Source organism: Mercenaria mercenaria, chromosome 13 (assembly GCF_021730395.1).
Source record: "Mercenaria mercenaria strain notata chromosome 13, MADL_Memer_1, whole genome shotgun sequence".
NCBI classification, from domain to species: domain Eukaryota; kingdom Metazoa; phylum Mollusca; class Bivalvia; order Venerida; family Veneridae; genus Mercenaria; species Mercenaria mercenaria.
The window spans coordinates 35,947,484-35,966,452 of NC_069373.1; the positions used below are offsets into that span (position 1 = coordinate 35,947,484).

Genomic DNA, 18,969 nt, shown 5'->3' on the forward strand with positions numbered 1-18,969 from the left:
ATATATCTTCGGCAGAAATTCCCGCTGAAATAAGCTCTTGATATGTTTAGCAGAAATTTCTGCTGGAAAAGGTAGATACTGGATATTATATACATTTGGTTTTCAGCAGAAATTTCTGCCAAAAAAAATTTTTTCACACGAAATTTAACACGAATTAGGCATGTTTTATCAACTTTTTACATAAAGCTAGTGTTTTGTGCAAACAGACACAAAATACACCATTTCTGTAAATATGAAATTTTACTCAAATAGATACCGTCACCCTGCCCTAACCAATGAACTGAATCGGCTATGAAACCCCTCAAATTGTAGATCACAATATTAGTTTTAAAAATATATCTTCTATAATAGAAAGGAGCAAACACATAAGTTACAGCAGCCCGGGATTAAAACAGGCTTGTAATGCGATTTGCACGCGATTCCTACCTACATTTTCTCTGTAAATATGAAATTTTACTCAAATTGATACAGTCCCCCTGTCCTAACCAATGAACCGAATCGGCAGTGAAACCCCTCAAATTGTAGATCAGACTATTACTTTCAAAGACATATCTTCAATAATAGAGAGGGACAAACACAGAAGTCACAGCGGCCCGGAATTAAAACAGGCTTGTAATGCGATTTGCACGCGGTTTCCTACCTACATTTGCTCTATAGATATGAATTTTTACTCAAATTGATACCGTCACCCTGCCCTAACCAATTGTTTCATTGCCGGTTCCTACTACATTAAATTTTGCTCAGTAAACATGTAATGTTACTCAAAATGATACCGTCACCCTACCCTAAGTAATGAATCGAATCGGTGGTGAATCCCCTTATATTGTAGATCACAATATTAATTTTAATGATATAACTTCAATAATAGAGAGGGATAAACACATAAGTCACAGTAGCCCAGGATTAAAACAGGCTTGTAATGCGATTTGCACGCGGTTCCTACCTACATTTGCTCTATAGATATGATTTTTTTCTCAAATTGATACCGTCACCCTGTCCTGACCAATGAACCGAATCGGCGTTGAAACCCCTCAAATTGTAGATCACGATATCAGGTTTAAAGATATATCTTCAATAATAGAGAGGGACAAACACATAAGTCACAGTATCCAAGGATTAAAACAGGCTTGTAATGCGATTTGCACGCGGTTCCTACCTACATTTGCTCTGTAAATATGAAATTTTACTCAAATTGATACCGTCACCCTGCCCAAATGTAGGTAGGAACCGCGTGCAAATCGCATGACAAGCCTGTTTTAATCCCGGGCTGCTCTGACTTATGTGTTTGTCCATCTCTATTATTGAAGGTATATTTTTAAAACTAATATTCTGATCTACAATTTGAAGAGTTTCATCGCCGGTTCCTACTACATTAAATTTTGCTCTGTAAATATGAAATTTTACTAAAATTTTAACAGTCACCCTGCCCTAACCAATGAACCGAATCGGCGGTGAAACCCCTCAAACTGTAAATCACAATATTAGAATTAAAGATATATTTTTAATAATAGAGAGGGCAGACACATAAGTGAAAGTAGCCCGGGATTAAAACAGGCTTGTAATGCGATTTGCATGCGGTTCCTACCTACATTTGCTCAGTAAATATGAAATTTTACTCAATTTGATACCGTCACCCTGCCCTAACCAATAAACAGAATTGGCGGTGAAACACGTAAAATTGTAGATCACAATATTAGTTTTAACGCTATATCTTCAATAATTGAGAGGGAGAAACACATCAGTCACAGCAGCCCAGGATTAAAACAGGCTTGTAATGCAATTTGCACGTGGATCCTACCTACATTTGCTCTGTAAATATGAAATTTTACTCAAATTGATACCGTCACCCGGCCCTAACCAATGAACCGAATCGGCGGTGAAACACGTAAAATTGAAAGATATATCTTCAATAATAGAGAGGGACAAACACATAAGTCACAGTATCCCGTGATTGAAACAGGCTTTTAATGCGATTTGCACACGGTTCCTACCTGCATTTGCTCTGTAAATATGAAATTTTACTCAAATTGATACCGTCACCCTGCCCTAACCATTGTACCTAATCGGCGATGAAACTTTTCAAATTGTAGATCACAGTATTAGTTATAAAGATATATCTCCAAGAAGAGAGAGGGACAATCAAATAAGTCACAGTAGCCCGGGATTAAAACAGGCTTTAATGCGATTTGCACACGATTCCTAACTACATTTGCTCTGTAAATATGAAATTTTACTGAAATTGATACCGTCACCCTGCCCTAACCAATGAACCGAACTGACGGTGAAACCCCTCAAATTGTAGATCACAATATTAGTTTTAAAGATATATCTTCAATAATAGAGAGGGCCGAACACATGTCACAGTAGCCGGGGATTGAAACAGGCTTGTAATGCAATTTGCACGCGATTCCTACCTACATTTGCTCTGTAAATATAAAATTATACTCAAATTGATACCGTCACCCTGCCCTAACCAGTGAACCGAATTGGCGATGAAACTCCTCATATCAGTTTTAAACATATATCTTCAATAATAGAGAGGGACAAACACATAAGTCACAGTAGGAGCCCGAGATTAAAACAGACTTGTAATGCGATTGCACGCGGTTCCTACCTACATTTGCTCTGTAAATATGAAAATTTACTCAAACTGATACCGTCACCCTGCCCAAATGTAGGTAGGAACCGCGTGCAAATCGCATTACAAGCCTGTTTTAATCCCGGGCTACTGTGACTTATGTGTTTGTCTCTCTCTATAATTGAAGGTATATTTTTAAAACTAATATTCTGATCTACAATTTGAAGGGTTTCATCGCCGGTTGCTACTTCATTAAATTTTGCTCTGTAAATATGTAATTTTACTCAAGTTGATACAGCCACCCTGCCTTAAACCAATGAACCGAATCGGCGGCGAAACCCCTCAAATTGTAGATCAGACTATTAGTTTTAAAGATATATTTTTAATAATAGAGAGGGACAAACACATAAGTGACAGTTTATAATTTTAACATGTCCAAAACATTGCTGATTGATATATATTTCACTCGGGTATTGATTACATTTTACTCGGACTTATCATAGACTCCCTGTGTAAAATCTCAAAACTTTTAACTAAAATAAAGGTATTAAATCGATATAATATTTCAATTAAACTTCAAAGTTTTGTTCTTTGTGGCATCATCTGGGGCATGTGCAGTGAAAATTCTTAATTTGATTTCTAAAATAGTGTGATATTTATTTCTTAAGTCACTATATGTTCATTGTAAATAATTCAATAGCCCGGGATTAAAACAGGCTGAAGAGGAGGAGGACTCTATGATGATGTTTTTAAATCCTACCAGGACTGAACTGTTTTGATATTTGTCTTCTGGCCTGTTTCGTCGGGCCCTTAAGGGTGTTTCTCTTGTTGCTCTGTCTTCTGAAAAGGCATTGAGTACATACGTTTTTGGTTTTTAAGGTTGGCTTTTTATATATTTATACACTAGCATTTTTGTGTTTTACATGCCATGCCTTTTTGTTTCCATTACGTGTGTTAGAGATTCACCTGGAGGGGATTACTTTTATTTACACTGTCCCATGTATTTGGAACATGGTGGGGGTAAGAGTGAGTTTGGGTGCGCACCATAAACCGGTTTAAGCTCCCCAGTGGTGTTTTTGCCACTGACCGTTCCAAGGCGGTGCCCCACTGTGTTCCTTTGTTTGTTCGTTTTGTCCTTGTGTGTTGACTTTGTGTGCGCGCGTGTGTGTATGCTTATTGTTCGTCTTGTCCTTATGTGTTGGCTTTGTGTGTGTGTGTGTGTGTGTGTGTGTGTGTGTGTGTGCGTGCGTATGTGTGTGTGTGTGTGTGTGTGTGTGTGTGTGTGTGTGTGTGTGTGTGTTGTTCGTTTTGTCCTGATGTGTAAGCTTTGAGTGTGTGTGTGATGCACGCGTTTGCGTGCTGGGGGGTTCGTTTTGAGGAGGCTGTGCTTTTGGTGCGTGGCACTCCCTGTTTGATATTTTTCTGTTTTTTTTTTTTGTTGTTGTTGTAATGCGATTTGCACGTGGGTCCAACCTACATTTGCTCTGTATATATGAAATTTTACTCAAATTGATACCGTCACACTGCCCTAACCAATGAACCGAATTGGCCATGAAAACACTCAAACTGTAGATCACAAGTTTTAAAGAAGATATATCAGGTGCTATTGACATATTCTATTTTCTACACGAAGTTGCTATGCTGTTTAAGTCACTGTGGAGTTCTGCCTCTTGTAAACTCGCCAACATTAAATCATACGCATGTATTTGAGTGTAAAATATATTGACTAAAAGTTAGAGTTAGGTTTAACATTGGCCTACATTCAATGCGAGCTATACGGTACCAGTAAGGGGAAGTAACACTTTCTTGGAGTCGGATCCATAGAATAATTGTAAACGAAATTGTTTCCCTTTTACGATATGACTGTTTTGTTAAGATTTGAGTTACGTCCCTTTAAACCAATAGCTCCCTTTGTAAACCTGAGATGGGTGTAACAGTGTAAGCTGTTATGAGCCAGATATCGTTAAAATGGGTAGAATGAATTCGGTACGTCAGTAGTTTTATAGGCATAAATTGAGTTATAAACGTCCGATTTCAATTCCAGTACATGTACTTGTTTTAAAAACGGACTAAAATGTTAGGGAAATACAACTGATTTTTTTTCTCATAGTTTTACGAGGATGTTGACTTTTAGTTGTTGTTTTTAATTCAAATTAAATTCCCTGTCAATAAAATAAAGCAAAGTCTTACAACCAGCTTTCACATCTCCTTCTCGCCCTGCAGGTAATGTCACATGCGTCCCAGAAATAAACTTTTGGCACACCGGACTGGCGTTTCTGGTGATTTTACCCATGCCAGCAAAACCCATCTGGCACCCCCCATGCCAGATGACTCTCGCGCTGTTAATGACAACTAGTGGTTCATGCACTGATAATATATTGTTTATGTATAAATACCAAAAAAGCAGGTGGCTAGACTTTAGAATCTGTCCGTAGCTATTCTCGTTATTTGGGCATTCTTTTATTTATCGATATGGTAGCATGGATATATTTTCCTCGCCAGGTTTAGAAAATGCGGGGGGTGTGGGGGGCAGCAGCCCCCCAATTATGAAATATACAAACTAAAAAAGCCTTACCTTTATTTAAACCATACAGGTACTGGATATTGCAAATTATGCAGATTTTACCTACGGACAGATTCTAAAAGTGCTCCAAGCAGGTACCTTGATAGTTTCTCTCCGTTCCTTATAGTATATTTCTCGATTCAAAATACGTTAGTTTACCGTTAGAACAAACGATAAAACTAAAGTGGAACTTTGTTATTGTGCGTAATGCAAAACATCGTGAAGTCACTTCTGTTTACGGACGTTAATTTCCCGCGCTCTAATATAAGAAAGAGTGCTACAAAGAAAGTACGGTATTTCTACCTGTTATTTGTAAAATACGGTATGCAAGAAAAATAATCTGCCAGAATAAAATGCTAACATGTATACGATATGCAAGAAAAAATATCAGTCACGTTTACGAATTGAATGGAAATATCCGTCCCTCGGCCACCTGCGCATGGGCGGTAATTCGGCAAGCCTCTACTGCCCAATGCGCAGGTGCCCTCGGGACGGATATTTCTATCCGATTCATAAACACATGACAGATATTATTAATCTACTTGCAAGATATCTATGAACATGTAAGTCAAGGTAGCCGGCTGTAATAAACTGTATAAAAAAATATCATAACTTTATCATGACAGCACAGTACATTAGGGGTTATAACTGACCAATCAGAGAGCTGCATTTTCGAGTACCTGCCAGTTTCCACTTGACAATGCACATAATTATTATAATGACTTTAGAAATAAATATCACACTATTTTAGAAATCAAATTAAGATTTTTCATTGATTTAATACCTTTATTTTAGTTTGAGATTTTACACACGGAGTCTATGATAAAACTAAAATGTAATCATTACCCAAGTGAAATTAGTATCATTCCTCAATGTTTCGGACCTGTTAAAATTAATGCGTAAATATGGTGAAATAAACAGGAAATCAAAAATAGTAAATAATAAATCACAAGAAATGTAATTTATTTTACTAATATAATGATCCTTTATAGACACAGTTTATTAAGGAGCTGACTACCTTGACTTACATGTTCATATACGATATGTATATAATTATATATATAAAGAGCCGGCTATCTAGACCTTTAGTCTAGGTAGCCGGAACCGGCTACATAGACCTTTGGCCGTATATGTTCATATATGATTTGTGTATATAGAGCCGGCTACCAAGCCACTGCCAATTTGATTATTAAGTACGTACCCTATAATCCATTTATTTGGACCTTTTCAGTTAATTAATAATTTGATTTTTCTTTTGTTTACAAATTTCACACGGGGAGATAAAATCAAACAATTTAATAAATTTGAAGCATTTGTACTACAGTAGTTACATACCGGTACATGTACTAGTTTTTAAGTTTTCAAAATTGGGTTTAAGTAATTTATTTACCCCAAAGAAAGGTTAGGGTACTTATCCTACAATTTTCTATGTAAATAGGCTTGATAGAATGATGAGCATTCAAAGTTTACGAAAATAAAAACTTAGATCACATTTTTAGGAATGAGGCCAAAATTATCTATTTCTTTCCTTCTTTATATCTTTACATAAATCAAAGTCCTTAAAACAGACAACATTGGATCAAATGCCAGTATAAAAGCACTGAAAGATATCATACCTACTTAGCTGGTAGCGACTTTACCCTGAATTTGAAATAATTAACACCTTCCACAATGTTTAAAGTAGACGTCGTAAATGTTTGATATATGTTGATCTTTTATCATTTCATGAATGTCTGTCCATATGGGATTAATTTTAAAGACCCACCACATTCTAATGACATACATTTTATCCCAAAATCATCTTGCTCTTATAGCTTTACTTCAAAAATGACACTTGGACAATTTAAGATCCTTCCTGAGTTTTCCCTTTTATTTAGTCAGTATCTTTTCAGTATATTTTTAAAAACACACAACTTAATAAATGTCATACACTGTAGAAATAAAGTATGGTCTAAACTTAACTGAATATACCATGGACTGTGCATACAGTTACATTAATTCAATAAACATTTAGGTGACATGTAAAAAACAGGACGGCCCGCTTAGCTCATAGAGCATTTGGGAGAGGTGAGTTACGTTGTTGTTTAAAATCTGATTTATATGTGTATTGTGTTTATGGTAGTTAATATGCCTTTGTTAGAAGTCCATGAAGCAGTCGTATTTAGAATGTATGCACAGCTTTTAGTTATTTGTAACCTTCACTATGATCAATGTAAACTAAAAGCAGTGATGTTTTATAAGCAAAAGTAAAATATGTATTTGTCCATGAGACCCCCTTTATTACGACATCCTGGCGTCACAAAACAACTGTTTTCTATTTTTTGTTGGAGTATTGCTTGTCATCAGCTGTAAAACACATTTTAGACTGATTCAATTTACTGAACTGCGCGTTTATGTTAGAAATATGCAATTGAAGTAGGTTAGTATATTTTCCCTTTCATGACCATGGTTTTTATAGTATACCAAGAGGTACTAAGGGTAAAACTTGTACAGTGTTTTTTTCTTTCTAGTCTAGTGCCAGTGGGAAACACCAGGTTAGGTTTGAGTGAATGTAATCAGTTTGTTCACACAGATTTTGCCGGCACAGTAAAAGTAGATAAGTCTTTTAACCTTTACCCTGCTAGATTTCTAAAATGGACTGGTCCATCATTCAATTTTGCCAATAGTATTTTTTATTTGAAGGGGTGTCCACTAAAAGTTTACTGACTGAATAGTGAACAGTGCAGACCATGATCTTGGTCTGCACTGGTCGCAAAGGCAGAATCAGTTGCCACCAGCAGGCTAAGGGTTAAACAAGTTCTTCTCAAGAACCACTTGAGAGATCTTCACCAAATTTGATCTGTAGTCCCCTTGGTTTGACCTCTCAAGTTTTTTCAAATGGTTACACATTTTTGGGCTAGTCCGTTAAGAAACTTTGAATGAACTTACTGTTCACCAAACTTGGCCAAGGTCCCCTTTAGGTGAATAACTTAGGCCAATTTTGACCTCTTGTTTATATTATGAAATTGTCACCTTTTTTAAATGTGCTTCATTTTTAGCTCACCTGTCACAAAGTGACAAGGTGAGCTTTTGTGATCGCGTGGCGTCCATTGTCCATCGTCCGTCCGTGCGTGCGTGCGTTCGTGCGTGCGTAAACTTTTGCTTGTGACCACTCTAGAGGTCACATTTTTCATGGGATCTTTATGAAAGTTGGTCAGAATGTTCATCTTGATGATATCTAGGTCAAGTTCGAAACTGGGTCACGTGCATTTAAAAACTAGGTCAGCAGGTCTAAAAATAGAAAAACCTTGTGACCTCTCTAGAGGCCATATTTTTCATGAGATCTTCATGAAAATTGGTCAGAATGTTCACCTTGATGATATCTAGGTCAAGTTCGAAACTGGGTTACGTGCAGTCAAAAACTAGGTCAGTAGGTCTAAAAATAGAAAAACCTTGTGACCTCTCTAGAGGCCGTATTTCTCAATGGATCTTCATGAAAATTAGTCAGAATGTTCAACTTGATGATATCTAGGTCAAGATCGAAACTGGGTCACGTGGGGTCAAAAACTAGGTCAGTAGGTCTAAAAATAGAAAAACCTTGTGTCCTCTCTAGAGGCCATATTTCTCAATGGATCTTCATGAAAATGGGTCAGAATGTTTACCTTGATGATATCCAGATCAATTTCGAAACTGGGTCACGTGGGGTCAAAAACTAGGTCAGTAGGTCTAAAAATAGAAAAACCTTGTGATCTCTTAGAGGCCATATTTCTCAATGGTATTCATGAAAATTGGTCAGATGTTCACCTTGATGATATCTAGGTCAAGTTCGAAACTGGGTCACGTGCGGTCAAAACTAGGTCAGTAGGTCTAAAAATAGAAAAACCTTGTGACCTCTCTAGAGGGCCATATTTCTCAATGGATCTTCATGAAAATTGGTGAGAATGTTCACCTTGATGATATCTAGGTCATTTTGAAACTGGGTAACGTGCGGTCAAAAACTAGGTCAGTAGGTCTAAAAATAGAAAAACCTTGTGACATCTCTAGAGCCCATGTTTCTCAATGGATCTTCATGAAAATTGATCAGAATGTTCCTCTTGATGATATCTAGGTCAAGTTCGAAACTGGGTCACGTGCGTTCAAAAACTAGGTCAGTAGGTCTAAAAATAGAAAAACCTTGTGACGTCTCTAGAGGCCATGTTTCTCAATGGATCTTCATGAAAATTGGTGAGAGTGCTCAGCTTGATGATATCTAGGCCAGGTTTGTAACTGGGTCATGTGCGGTGAAAAACTAGGTCAGTAGGTCGAAAAATAGAAAAACCTTGTGACCTCTTTAGAGGCCATATTTTTCATGAGATCTTCATGAAAATTGGTCAGAATGTTCACCTTGATGATATCTAGGTCAGATTCAGAAGTGGGTCACGTGCCTTCAAAAACTAGGTCATTAGGTCAAATAATAGGAAAACCTTGTGACCTCTCTAGAGGTCATATTTCTCAATGGATCTTCATGAAAATTGGTCAGAATTTTTTATCTTGATGATATCTAGGTCACATGTGCTCAAAAACTACGTCACTGTGTCAAATAATAGAAATAACGACGTCGTACTCAGTTCAACACTGGGTCATGTGGGGATAGGTGAGCGATTCAGGACCATCATGGTCCTCTTGTTCATGTTTTTAATACTTTAGAGATGACATTAATTCCATTGAAGCGATTTTAAAGTAACTTATTACAATAATACTTGTCATTAAGAGAAATTGTAAGACATCATAACCATAAATCTGCCCTGAACATTGAACTGGTTATATGCCAATTTGTCACTTCTCCAATAATGATGTCAAGAACGACAACTCTGTCATGAATATTTATAAAATAAACTCCCTTTTTAGCTTGTCTGATTTTTTTAAAAAATCTACGAGGTATTGTCGTCACTTGATCGTCAGCATCGGCATTGGTTAAATTTTTTGTTTGGGTTCACCATTTCTCAGAAACCATAAGAGCTATAGCTTTTAAACTTTGCTCACTTGTTTGTCATTGTTAGGTGACTTAGTACTGGTAAACCAAGAACCAGAACTCTGATATGCATTTTGTCAGAATTGTGGCCCTTTTTGTACTTAGAAAATTTGAGTTTCTTGGTTAAATTTTTTGTTTAGGTCCACCTTTGCTCAAAAACTATATGAGCTACAGCTTTGAAACTTTGCACACTTGTTAACCATCATTAGTTGACTACGTAGGTCAAGAACCATAACTCTAACTGGCATTTTTTTAGAATTATGGCCCTTTTTGTACTTAGAAATTCTGAACTATAACACTTCTCTTACATACTGACCAGCACTTGCAGACGAACGATGGCAACCGTAGGCGTTGCTCTTGTTTGTACTTACTTTTCATATTTTTTAAACATTTAATGACAATGAAAAGAACAACATGTAACTTGATACAATGAACACAAAAACATTCATCTGCCAGATTGAACATTAAAGTGGAATTATACGCATTTTTTCAAGTAAAAATCCAGCTGAAATAGATGTCTGTGTAAAAAGAGTGGAGGAAATTATACCTTTTAACCCGATATACCAAACTCTTCCTGTTACCAGAACAAAATAATAACTTTCCAAATATGACTTTCTTATTTTGACTGGGGCAGTTTTTTAAAGAAAAGTCAAACTGCACGCAGGAGTTGCTTCTCTTCAACTTCAGAAATCTCAACCTATAGGTAAGGGAGATAATTGCATAGAAGTCTTGTGACACCCTTAATCTTGGGACACCCCTAAAATCTGGAAAAATAATTATTTTTCTTGTCCCTAATTTTTTTGGACATGTACTTTCTCAGTGTATTTTTCGTCCCTAAGTGTTGGGACTATGGTTGTTTTAGTTGATATTCCTTGACAGTAAAGTGTTTTTTACCATACCAGTTAAGTGGTGTATATTTTTTTTTGCTGCAGCCAGGAAGTCTGTTTTCCGTCGAACCGTATTTAGTCTGATTTCTTTATTTCTAAAGAATCAACTTCAAATACTTATGCAGCATTATCGTTAATTTAACACATTTAAATGCACAGCAGCCGAAAATTGCTTTTGTAAAGCATTCACCAAAAACAAACTATGTGCAGTAAGATGCGCATAATGTCACTTTAAAGTTACAGTGGTTGTTATTTATTACCATTTTAAAGTTTCAAGCGTCTAGTGGGGGGTATGTATCACATGCAGCGATAGCTCTAATTACTTTTTGCTGAAGGGGGATATGAAATAATAATATATAACCATCGGCTGGCATTCTTCACCCTGTTTCATGATATATTGTATGATTATTGTTTAATCAATGGAATATTTGAGAATAAAAGTTGCATGAAATGTCAGTTTGATAGATAAGCTGAAACAAACCTTCTCTAATCAGATAAAAAAAATTGTACTCTGTCTTTATCAGACATTGAAGTGGAAATATGTTCTTACAGATTTCTATACCATATTCAAACCAAACTTCGATATCAGTTATTAATTATGTACATTTGTTGTTGAAAAAAACCTATTTATTTTAAAAAAAGGGAATTCTGATTAGAAAATTGAACACTTGAAAATGTATGTGAAAGTGACAAAAGGTTGGTTGAAATTTTTTTTTGAAGGCTAAACATGTATTACAAGTTGGATAAATTTGAAACTGCAAATAAAGGATCTATGACAGCTGATTTTTTAAAAAAAAAGTTCAGGATTTGTTTAGGAATAGCTTAACTTGATTAGATCACAGAGCATTAAATATTGGCTTTACTCAGTTGAGCGATCAAAGATTGTCAGGACTTTCTTGTTTTGATTTGGTTTTTTTAAAATCTGCAGAATTAGAAAACGATAAATCTGTGTCATTTATTTTTATATTCATGACAAGAATTCTATAAGTGACATAGCTCTTGCCAGTTCAAATATTTGAGCATTTCAATCAATATTGTTGTTGTTTTGCCTGTATTTCTTTGATGATGAATAGTGATATACCTGCAAAATTTTCAGCTGTCAATATTTAATACTTCCCGCGAGCATAATCATTGCTATAGAGACAATTGTTTGATTTTCATTTATGAAATGAAATGAAAGAATAATAGCTACATGTGAGCTAAGTAACACAACAGTCAAGTTTTAAAATATATAAAGGTGAATCTTCAACTTCATAAGCATTTTATGTACATGTCAATGTTGAATAATGATGTCCAGGAGATACACGTTGCTAAGGAGTAGGCAAGACATGCGGAGTTCGTCAATGAATGATATATATGGAGGATTATATGTACGACAAACAAGCAATTCTTCGTAAGTACACAGAATCATCACTAGTATCAGGGTTGGGATAACACATTGGGTCTCTGGGATCATTTAAACAAAGTCTTGAAATTTTGTCTGTCATGTGTATTTTTCTCCTGTTAAAGATTTATGGAGTAGATCTGATAGTCATCATGAAACTGCAGTTCTTTCTGAACTTAGTCTGCAAAGGTTATTTTCTAATAGGTGACAGTTTGATAAGAAACCATGTAAAGTGTCTTATCTGTATATTAAAGTAGGATTTATTTAGTGCACAGCTTGCATGTAGGGCTTATATTCCCACCGGCTAATCCTATTAAGTACTTAAGACTGTACATATGTCATGATCTATAGAATTTTTCTCTTAAGTGAATGCTCATTCATTACTTTTTCTATCGTTAATGTTTCTCTCTGGTAAGTGAACTTTATTTTAAATATGTTAAATACCTCTGTATGCGTGTTTTGATATTTTTTTTGTGTTTTGGTGCTTTTAATCATGCTAAGTTAATTTTTTGTTAATGTAGTGCCAATAAAATAATAATAGGAATAGATATTTTGATTTTTGTGAGAAGGATGCACAAGTCCGGCAGCCGGAACATGCCTACTTCAGAAAAGCATTCTAACTCTGTGAAGGAAGGAGGGCATATTTCCTGATGCATAGCTGGTAATTTTATTATTACCATAAACACACATTTAAACAAACAGTACTATATAAATGGTTTGTATTTGGTTCTTGAGTTTGAATAGATTGCAGAAGATTGCTACAATGGAAGCACTGATTTTATTTGAAAAGCAGTATTAGATATAACAAAAGAGGCAATCTATTCGTAACACATAAACACTGGCAAAATTAATGACTTTTTTCTTCATTTCTAATTGTTTTATTCTAAGGGCCTTATATGACTTCCTGTGTAAGACAGGGTTTTTCCAAATTAGGGGAACTGTGTGGAGCACTAGCTGTCCTGAGCATTGGGAAACAACCCGTCTTGCTCAGGCAGATATGTTAGGTCCTTTTACTTGTATTGCCTGCCATCAATATAATTGTAACATTTTCAAGGAGATTGTAAATTAAAAATTGTTCATACTATGATGTCATATTATGACATCAACACTTCTCTTTTTCCTAAGGAACCTAGTTCCCCTGTCCAGTCCCTCTCTCCAATTGAGTAGACAAGAAAATTTATTGTATACCTCATGCTTAACTTGGTTGTCTGGTATGTAAGGATCTATGATGTCACTGATAAGCTCTGCAATCTGAAGATAACACAAGTCTCATTGTGCAGACAAGCAATCAATTTGTTCTTTAAGGTATCAACAATAGTGTAAATTTGTTTTTGAGAATGCTTTAAGTTTTGGATTTCTCTTTTTTGTTTAGGTAAAATATACAATTTACAAATCTCCTAATACAGAACCACATACTTTGCCAAAATCTTTCTTGAAATTTTATATGCAGGGTGTCAGTAATATTGTTCTTTGAGGTATAGCCGGACACTAACCCAATAGCATCGTTTTTTATGATGATTTTCATTCCTAGTAATGAAATTTGCTTGTATATAAATGAACACAATTGTCATGTACATTTTGTAAAATGTAAATATAATCATATTATTGCATTATTTGATTTTGTTGAAAGTTTGCTCTTGAAAGTTTACATCATTGTATGATATACATACACAGTTATTTTGGCCTCATAGTCAGATTCCTTCATTGAATAAATCTGTCTTGTACGTTAATCACAATTTATTACAAATGACCCATTAGTGTTACATAGAATATTTTGAGTTTTGGTAATACCGTATTGTTCAGATGTAATTTGCGAAAACATGCTGATAATCTGATGTATTGTTCGTTTTAATCGACCTGGTGGGGCACGGTTGAGCGACGGTCCAAGTTGAAGTGAGTGCATTTGTGCAGGATATGTAGTACATAGAACCAATGAGGTGTTGAATTTTAGTCGTTGGTTACCGAAGATTACCGAATTAAACAATTATAAATTGCTCTACCTATTTTGCTTGTTTTTAGCTCACCTGTCACATAGTGACAAGGTGAGCTTTTGTGATCATGCAGCGTCCGTCGTCCGTCCGTGCGTCCGTCCGTCCGTGCGTCCGTAAACTTTTGCTTGTGACCACTCTAGAGGTCACATTTTTTGTGGGATCTTTATGAAAGTTGGTCAGAATGTTCATCTTGATGATATCTAGGTCAAGTTCGAAACTGGGTCACGTGCCGTTAAAAACTAGGTCAGTATGTCTAAAAATAGAAAAACCTTGTGACCTCTCTAGAGGCCATATATTTCAAAAGATCTTCATGAAAATTGGTCAGAACATTCACCTTGATGATATCTAGGTCAAGTTCGAAACTGGGTCACGTACCTTCAAAAACTAGGTCAGTAGGTCAAATAATATAAAAACCTTGTGACCTCTCTAAAGGCCATATTTTTCATGAAAATTGGTCAGAATTTTTATCTTGATAATATCTAGGTCATGTTCAAAACTGGGTCACATGAGCTCAAAAACTAGGTCACTATGTCAAATAATAGAAAAAACGACGTCATACTCAAAACTGGGTCATGTGGGAAGAGGTGAGCGATTCAGGACCATCATGGTCCTCTTGTTTTGAGATTACCATTATTTGCATAAGTCAGAGATTAACTCTGCCCCGCCATGTCAAATAAAATGCACAATAGCACCAACAATACCAAAACCAAGCCAAGCTATATACTTTCAGTCAAGAAAATGTTTGACTGAGTTTCAGACCACTACTGACATCCCAGATGTCTCCAGTCGAAGACCTGCATCAAGTTGGTGTCTAGCATTGTGTGAATCAAATATATGATATGAAAAATGTCATGAGTCTGCAGATATATGCTTTGAAAATCATAAATGAAAATTATTTTTACTGGGTATGGTACTGTGATCTTAAATGTTGTGCCGTGTCGTAACCAAAGACTTGTAGCTTCCACGTTTGGTGCTCAGCATTAAGAGGATAGTGATAGGACTGATTCGCCCAGTGTCAGTATAATATGAGTGAGTGGGATATCATGTCACGTGTCCACGGGAAGGTATTCCAGTGAAGCAGCACTATAAGTTGGGCATTGTGCTCACTGCTACAGGTAGACACCGTCATAAAAATTGTTGAAAAAGACATTTAACCTGAACAAAGACGCACGCACACACACACACGGTGTATGTGCGTGCATCTGTGCGTGCATGCATCTGATTTTGTCTGGACCATAACTTTGACATGCATGAACCAATCTTGTTTATATTTGGCATGAATGTTTATCTTAATAAGAAGGCGTGTCATGCGCAAACCCCATGTTCCTATCTCAAAGGTCAAGGTCACAGTTGCAGGTCAAAAGTCAAATTGAAGTTTGTCCAAAGCATTTCTTCTTCATGCATGGTGGGATTTTGATGTAACTTGGCATGAATGTTCACCATTAGATGGAGTGTCATACGTTAGAATCAGGTCCCTAGGTCTTAGGTCAAGGTCACACTCGACAGCTGGCAGGCTCGACATTCTGCCCGTGGGCTTACTTGTTTTTCATTTTGTCACATAAATGCTTACTTATGGTACTCAATCTGTATCATAATACGTACAGTATAGTTGGATCTGTATCCTGATATGTATTGTATTGTGAGACTAGCATATCGTTACACCCATATCTTGTCACATGTTTTACGATTCTTTGTATAGTTGCACAAAAGCATCTTCTAATAGAATGGATGTTTTGTGAGTCCATAATATGTATTCCAGCATAACAAACCTACACTATGCTTGATAGATCTAGCATACCATTTTTCCAGGGGTGTTCAATAATTGCCTAGGAAATTGCTCTCATTTATCTTCATCTGTCATTAAAAATGGATGAAACTGTAATAGAATCTAGGATAAGGAAATTATTTAAAACTTGATGTGTCAAAATCATGTTTTCTTAGGACGATTAACAAGTATTTAGGTAATGCTTGTCCGTCTGGCAACATCATGTAACGTCATCTGGCCCATTATCATATCTTTTCTTATTTTACATTACATTTTTACTAAGACATATCTTGCCACTTACTTTATATGCCTGAAGGGATGTATTACGTTATACCCCCGGTGTCTGTCCATCCATCTGTCCGTTAGCAATTTGGTGTCCACTCTGTAACTCTTGAACCCCTTGAAAGAAACTTTACACAAATGTTCACCACACTTAGGGGTCAATAATCATATGAGTGTGTTTCGTGTCCGGTCTGTATCTCTTGAACTGCTGGAAGGATTGGTTAAAAGGAGATATGCGATATCATTCTGTATTTTGAATAACACTCAAGAAAAGAGTCAGTTGCTATGCTGCATAACATCTCAGAGACAATTTCCAGAAGAAAACAATGCATTATTAGGGGTATGGGAGGTTCAAAAGTGACCATGACAGTCTTGCTTATGACTTGTGGTTCAGAAGGTAATAACTTTCTGTCACATTTTGAAAATTAAAGAGCTCTTGATAATGATGGGTAAAACGGATAACATGTATTTTACTAAGTAGTAATTTGATCTTTCTGATTTATTATTTGATCACATGTTTACCATTTAATCAGTACTAATCGGGAATGTTATATGAATAGTTTTTATTTGTTTGTAGAAAAGTGCCCGGCTGAGAAAATTCCAGAGGTTTCAATGGAATGTGTATTAATTTCCATGGAAATCCGGACTCGAGAGTATTCAAACAAACTTTCCAGAGTTCAATATTATGGAATACTGCCGAAAAATGAATTACATCACCTAATAAAGTTTCACTAATTTTTACACAACTTGTTTACTGAAATTTATAATATTACATAAGCACATTTAAGCATTATTCAGTAAATTATGTTAACATTGTTATTAAATTTAGAAATTAATAGAGCATTTTTCTTGGTATTTATTGAACGCCCCTCGTATATAGGACTTAATCATGATTTTCAATCTGTTGGCATCTATAAGTAACTGGATATTGGGGACTCTAAAATTTTCATTTATACCACCTCTATAGCTATGTATTTAAAAACAAGAGGACCATGATGGTCCTGAATTGCTCACCTGTTCCCACATGACCCAGTTTTGAGTATGATGTCGTTTTTTCTATTATTTGACATAGTGACCTAGTTTTTGAGCTCATGTGACCCAGTTTTGAACTTGACCTAGATATCATCAAGAAAAAAATTCTGACCAATTTTCATGAAGATCCATTGAAAAATATGGCCTCTAGAGAGGTCACAAGGTTTTTCTATTATTTGACCTATTGACCTAGTTTTCGAAGGAACGTGACCCTGTTTTGAACTTGACCTAGATATCATCAAGGTGAACATTCTCACTAATTTTCATGAAGATCTCATGAAAAATATGGCCTCTAGAGAGGTCACAAGGTTTTTCTATTTTTATACCTACTGGCCTTGTTTTTGACCGCACGTGACCCAGTTTCAAACCTGACCTAGATATCATCAAGATGAACATTCAGACCAATTTTCATGAAGATCCATTGAAAAATATGGCCTCTAGACAGGTCAAAACATTTTTCTAATTTTAGACCTACTGACCTAGTTTTTGACCACAGTTGACCCGGTTTCAAACTTGATCTAGATATCATCAAGATGAACATTCAGACCAACTTTCATATAGATCCCATGAAAAGTATGGCCTCTAGAGAGGTCACAAGGTTTTTTTATTATCTGACCTGCTGACCTAGTTTTTGATGGCACGTGACCCAGTTTCAAACTTGACCTAGATATCATCAAGGTGAACATTCTGACCAATTTTCATGAAGATCCATTCAAGGGTATGGCCTCTAGAGAGGTCACAAGGTTTTTCTATTTTAAGACCTACTGACTTAGTTTTTGATCGCAGTTGACCCAGTTTCAAACTTGACCTATATACCATCAAGATAAACATTCTGACCAACTTTCATACATATCCCCTGAAAAATATGGCCTCTAGAGAGGTCAAAAGGTTTTTCATTATTTTACCTACTGACCTACTTTTTGATGACATGTGACCCACTTTCGAACCTGACCTAGATATCATCAAGATGAACATTCTGACCAATTTTTAGCTCGACTATTCATAGAATAGTAGAGCTATTGGACTCGCCCATGCGTCGGCGTCCGCGTCCGCGTCCGCGTCCGCGTCCCGATTTGGTTAAGTTTTGTATGTAAGCTGGTATCTCAGCAACCACATGTGGGAATGGATTGAAACTTCACACACTTATTCACTGTGATAAACTGACTTACACTGCACGGTCCCATAACTCTATTTTGCTTTTTTACAAAATTATGCCCCTTGTTTGACTTACAAATTTTTGGTTAAGGTTTTGTATGTAAGCTGGTATCTCAGTAACCACTTGTGGGAATGGTTGAAACTTCCACACTTATTCACTGTGATAAACTGACCTACATTGCAAAGGTTCCATAACTCTATGTTGCTTTTTTACAAAATTTATGCCCCTTTTTCGACTTAGAAATTCTTGGTTAAGGTTTTGTATGTAAGCTGGTATCTCAGTAACCACTTGTAGGAATGGATTGAAACATCACACACTTATTCACTGTGATAAACTGACCT

At 36.0% G+C, this 18,969-nt stretch overlaps 1 protein-coding gene across 3 annotated transcripts in view; it reads left to right on the forward strand.

The window, feature by feature from the left end:
• The first annotated feature begins 4,469 nt into the window (after positions 1–4,469).
• Positions 4,470–18,969, forward strand: part of LOC123529639 (uncharacterized) — a 38,512-nt gene continuing 24,012 nt past the window's right edge. Inside the window, exon 1 of one of the 3 annotated variants that reach the window (XM_045310041.2) lies at positions 4,470–4,564. Coding sequence is in view for 2 of the 3 variants with exons in the window: in XM_045310043.2 (XP_045165978.2) it covers positions 12,305–12,411 (107 nt within the window). In the remaining variant the exon portion in view is untranslated. Of the gene's footprint in view, positions 4,565–11,821; positions 12,412–18,969 lie in introns of those variants that run through there. The other 2 variants (XM_045310043.2, XM_045310039.2) reach the window with 2 other exon arrangements.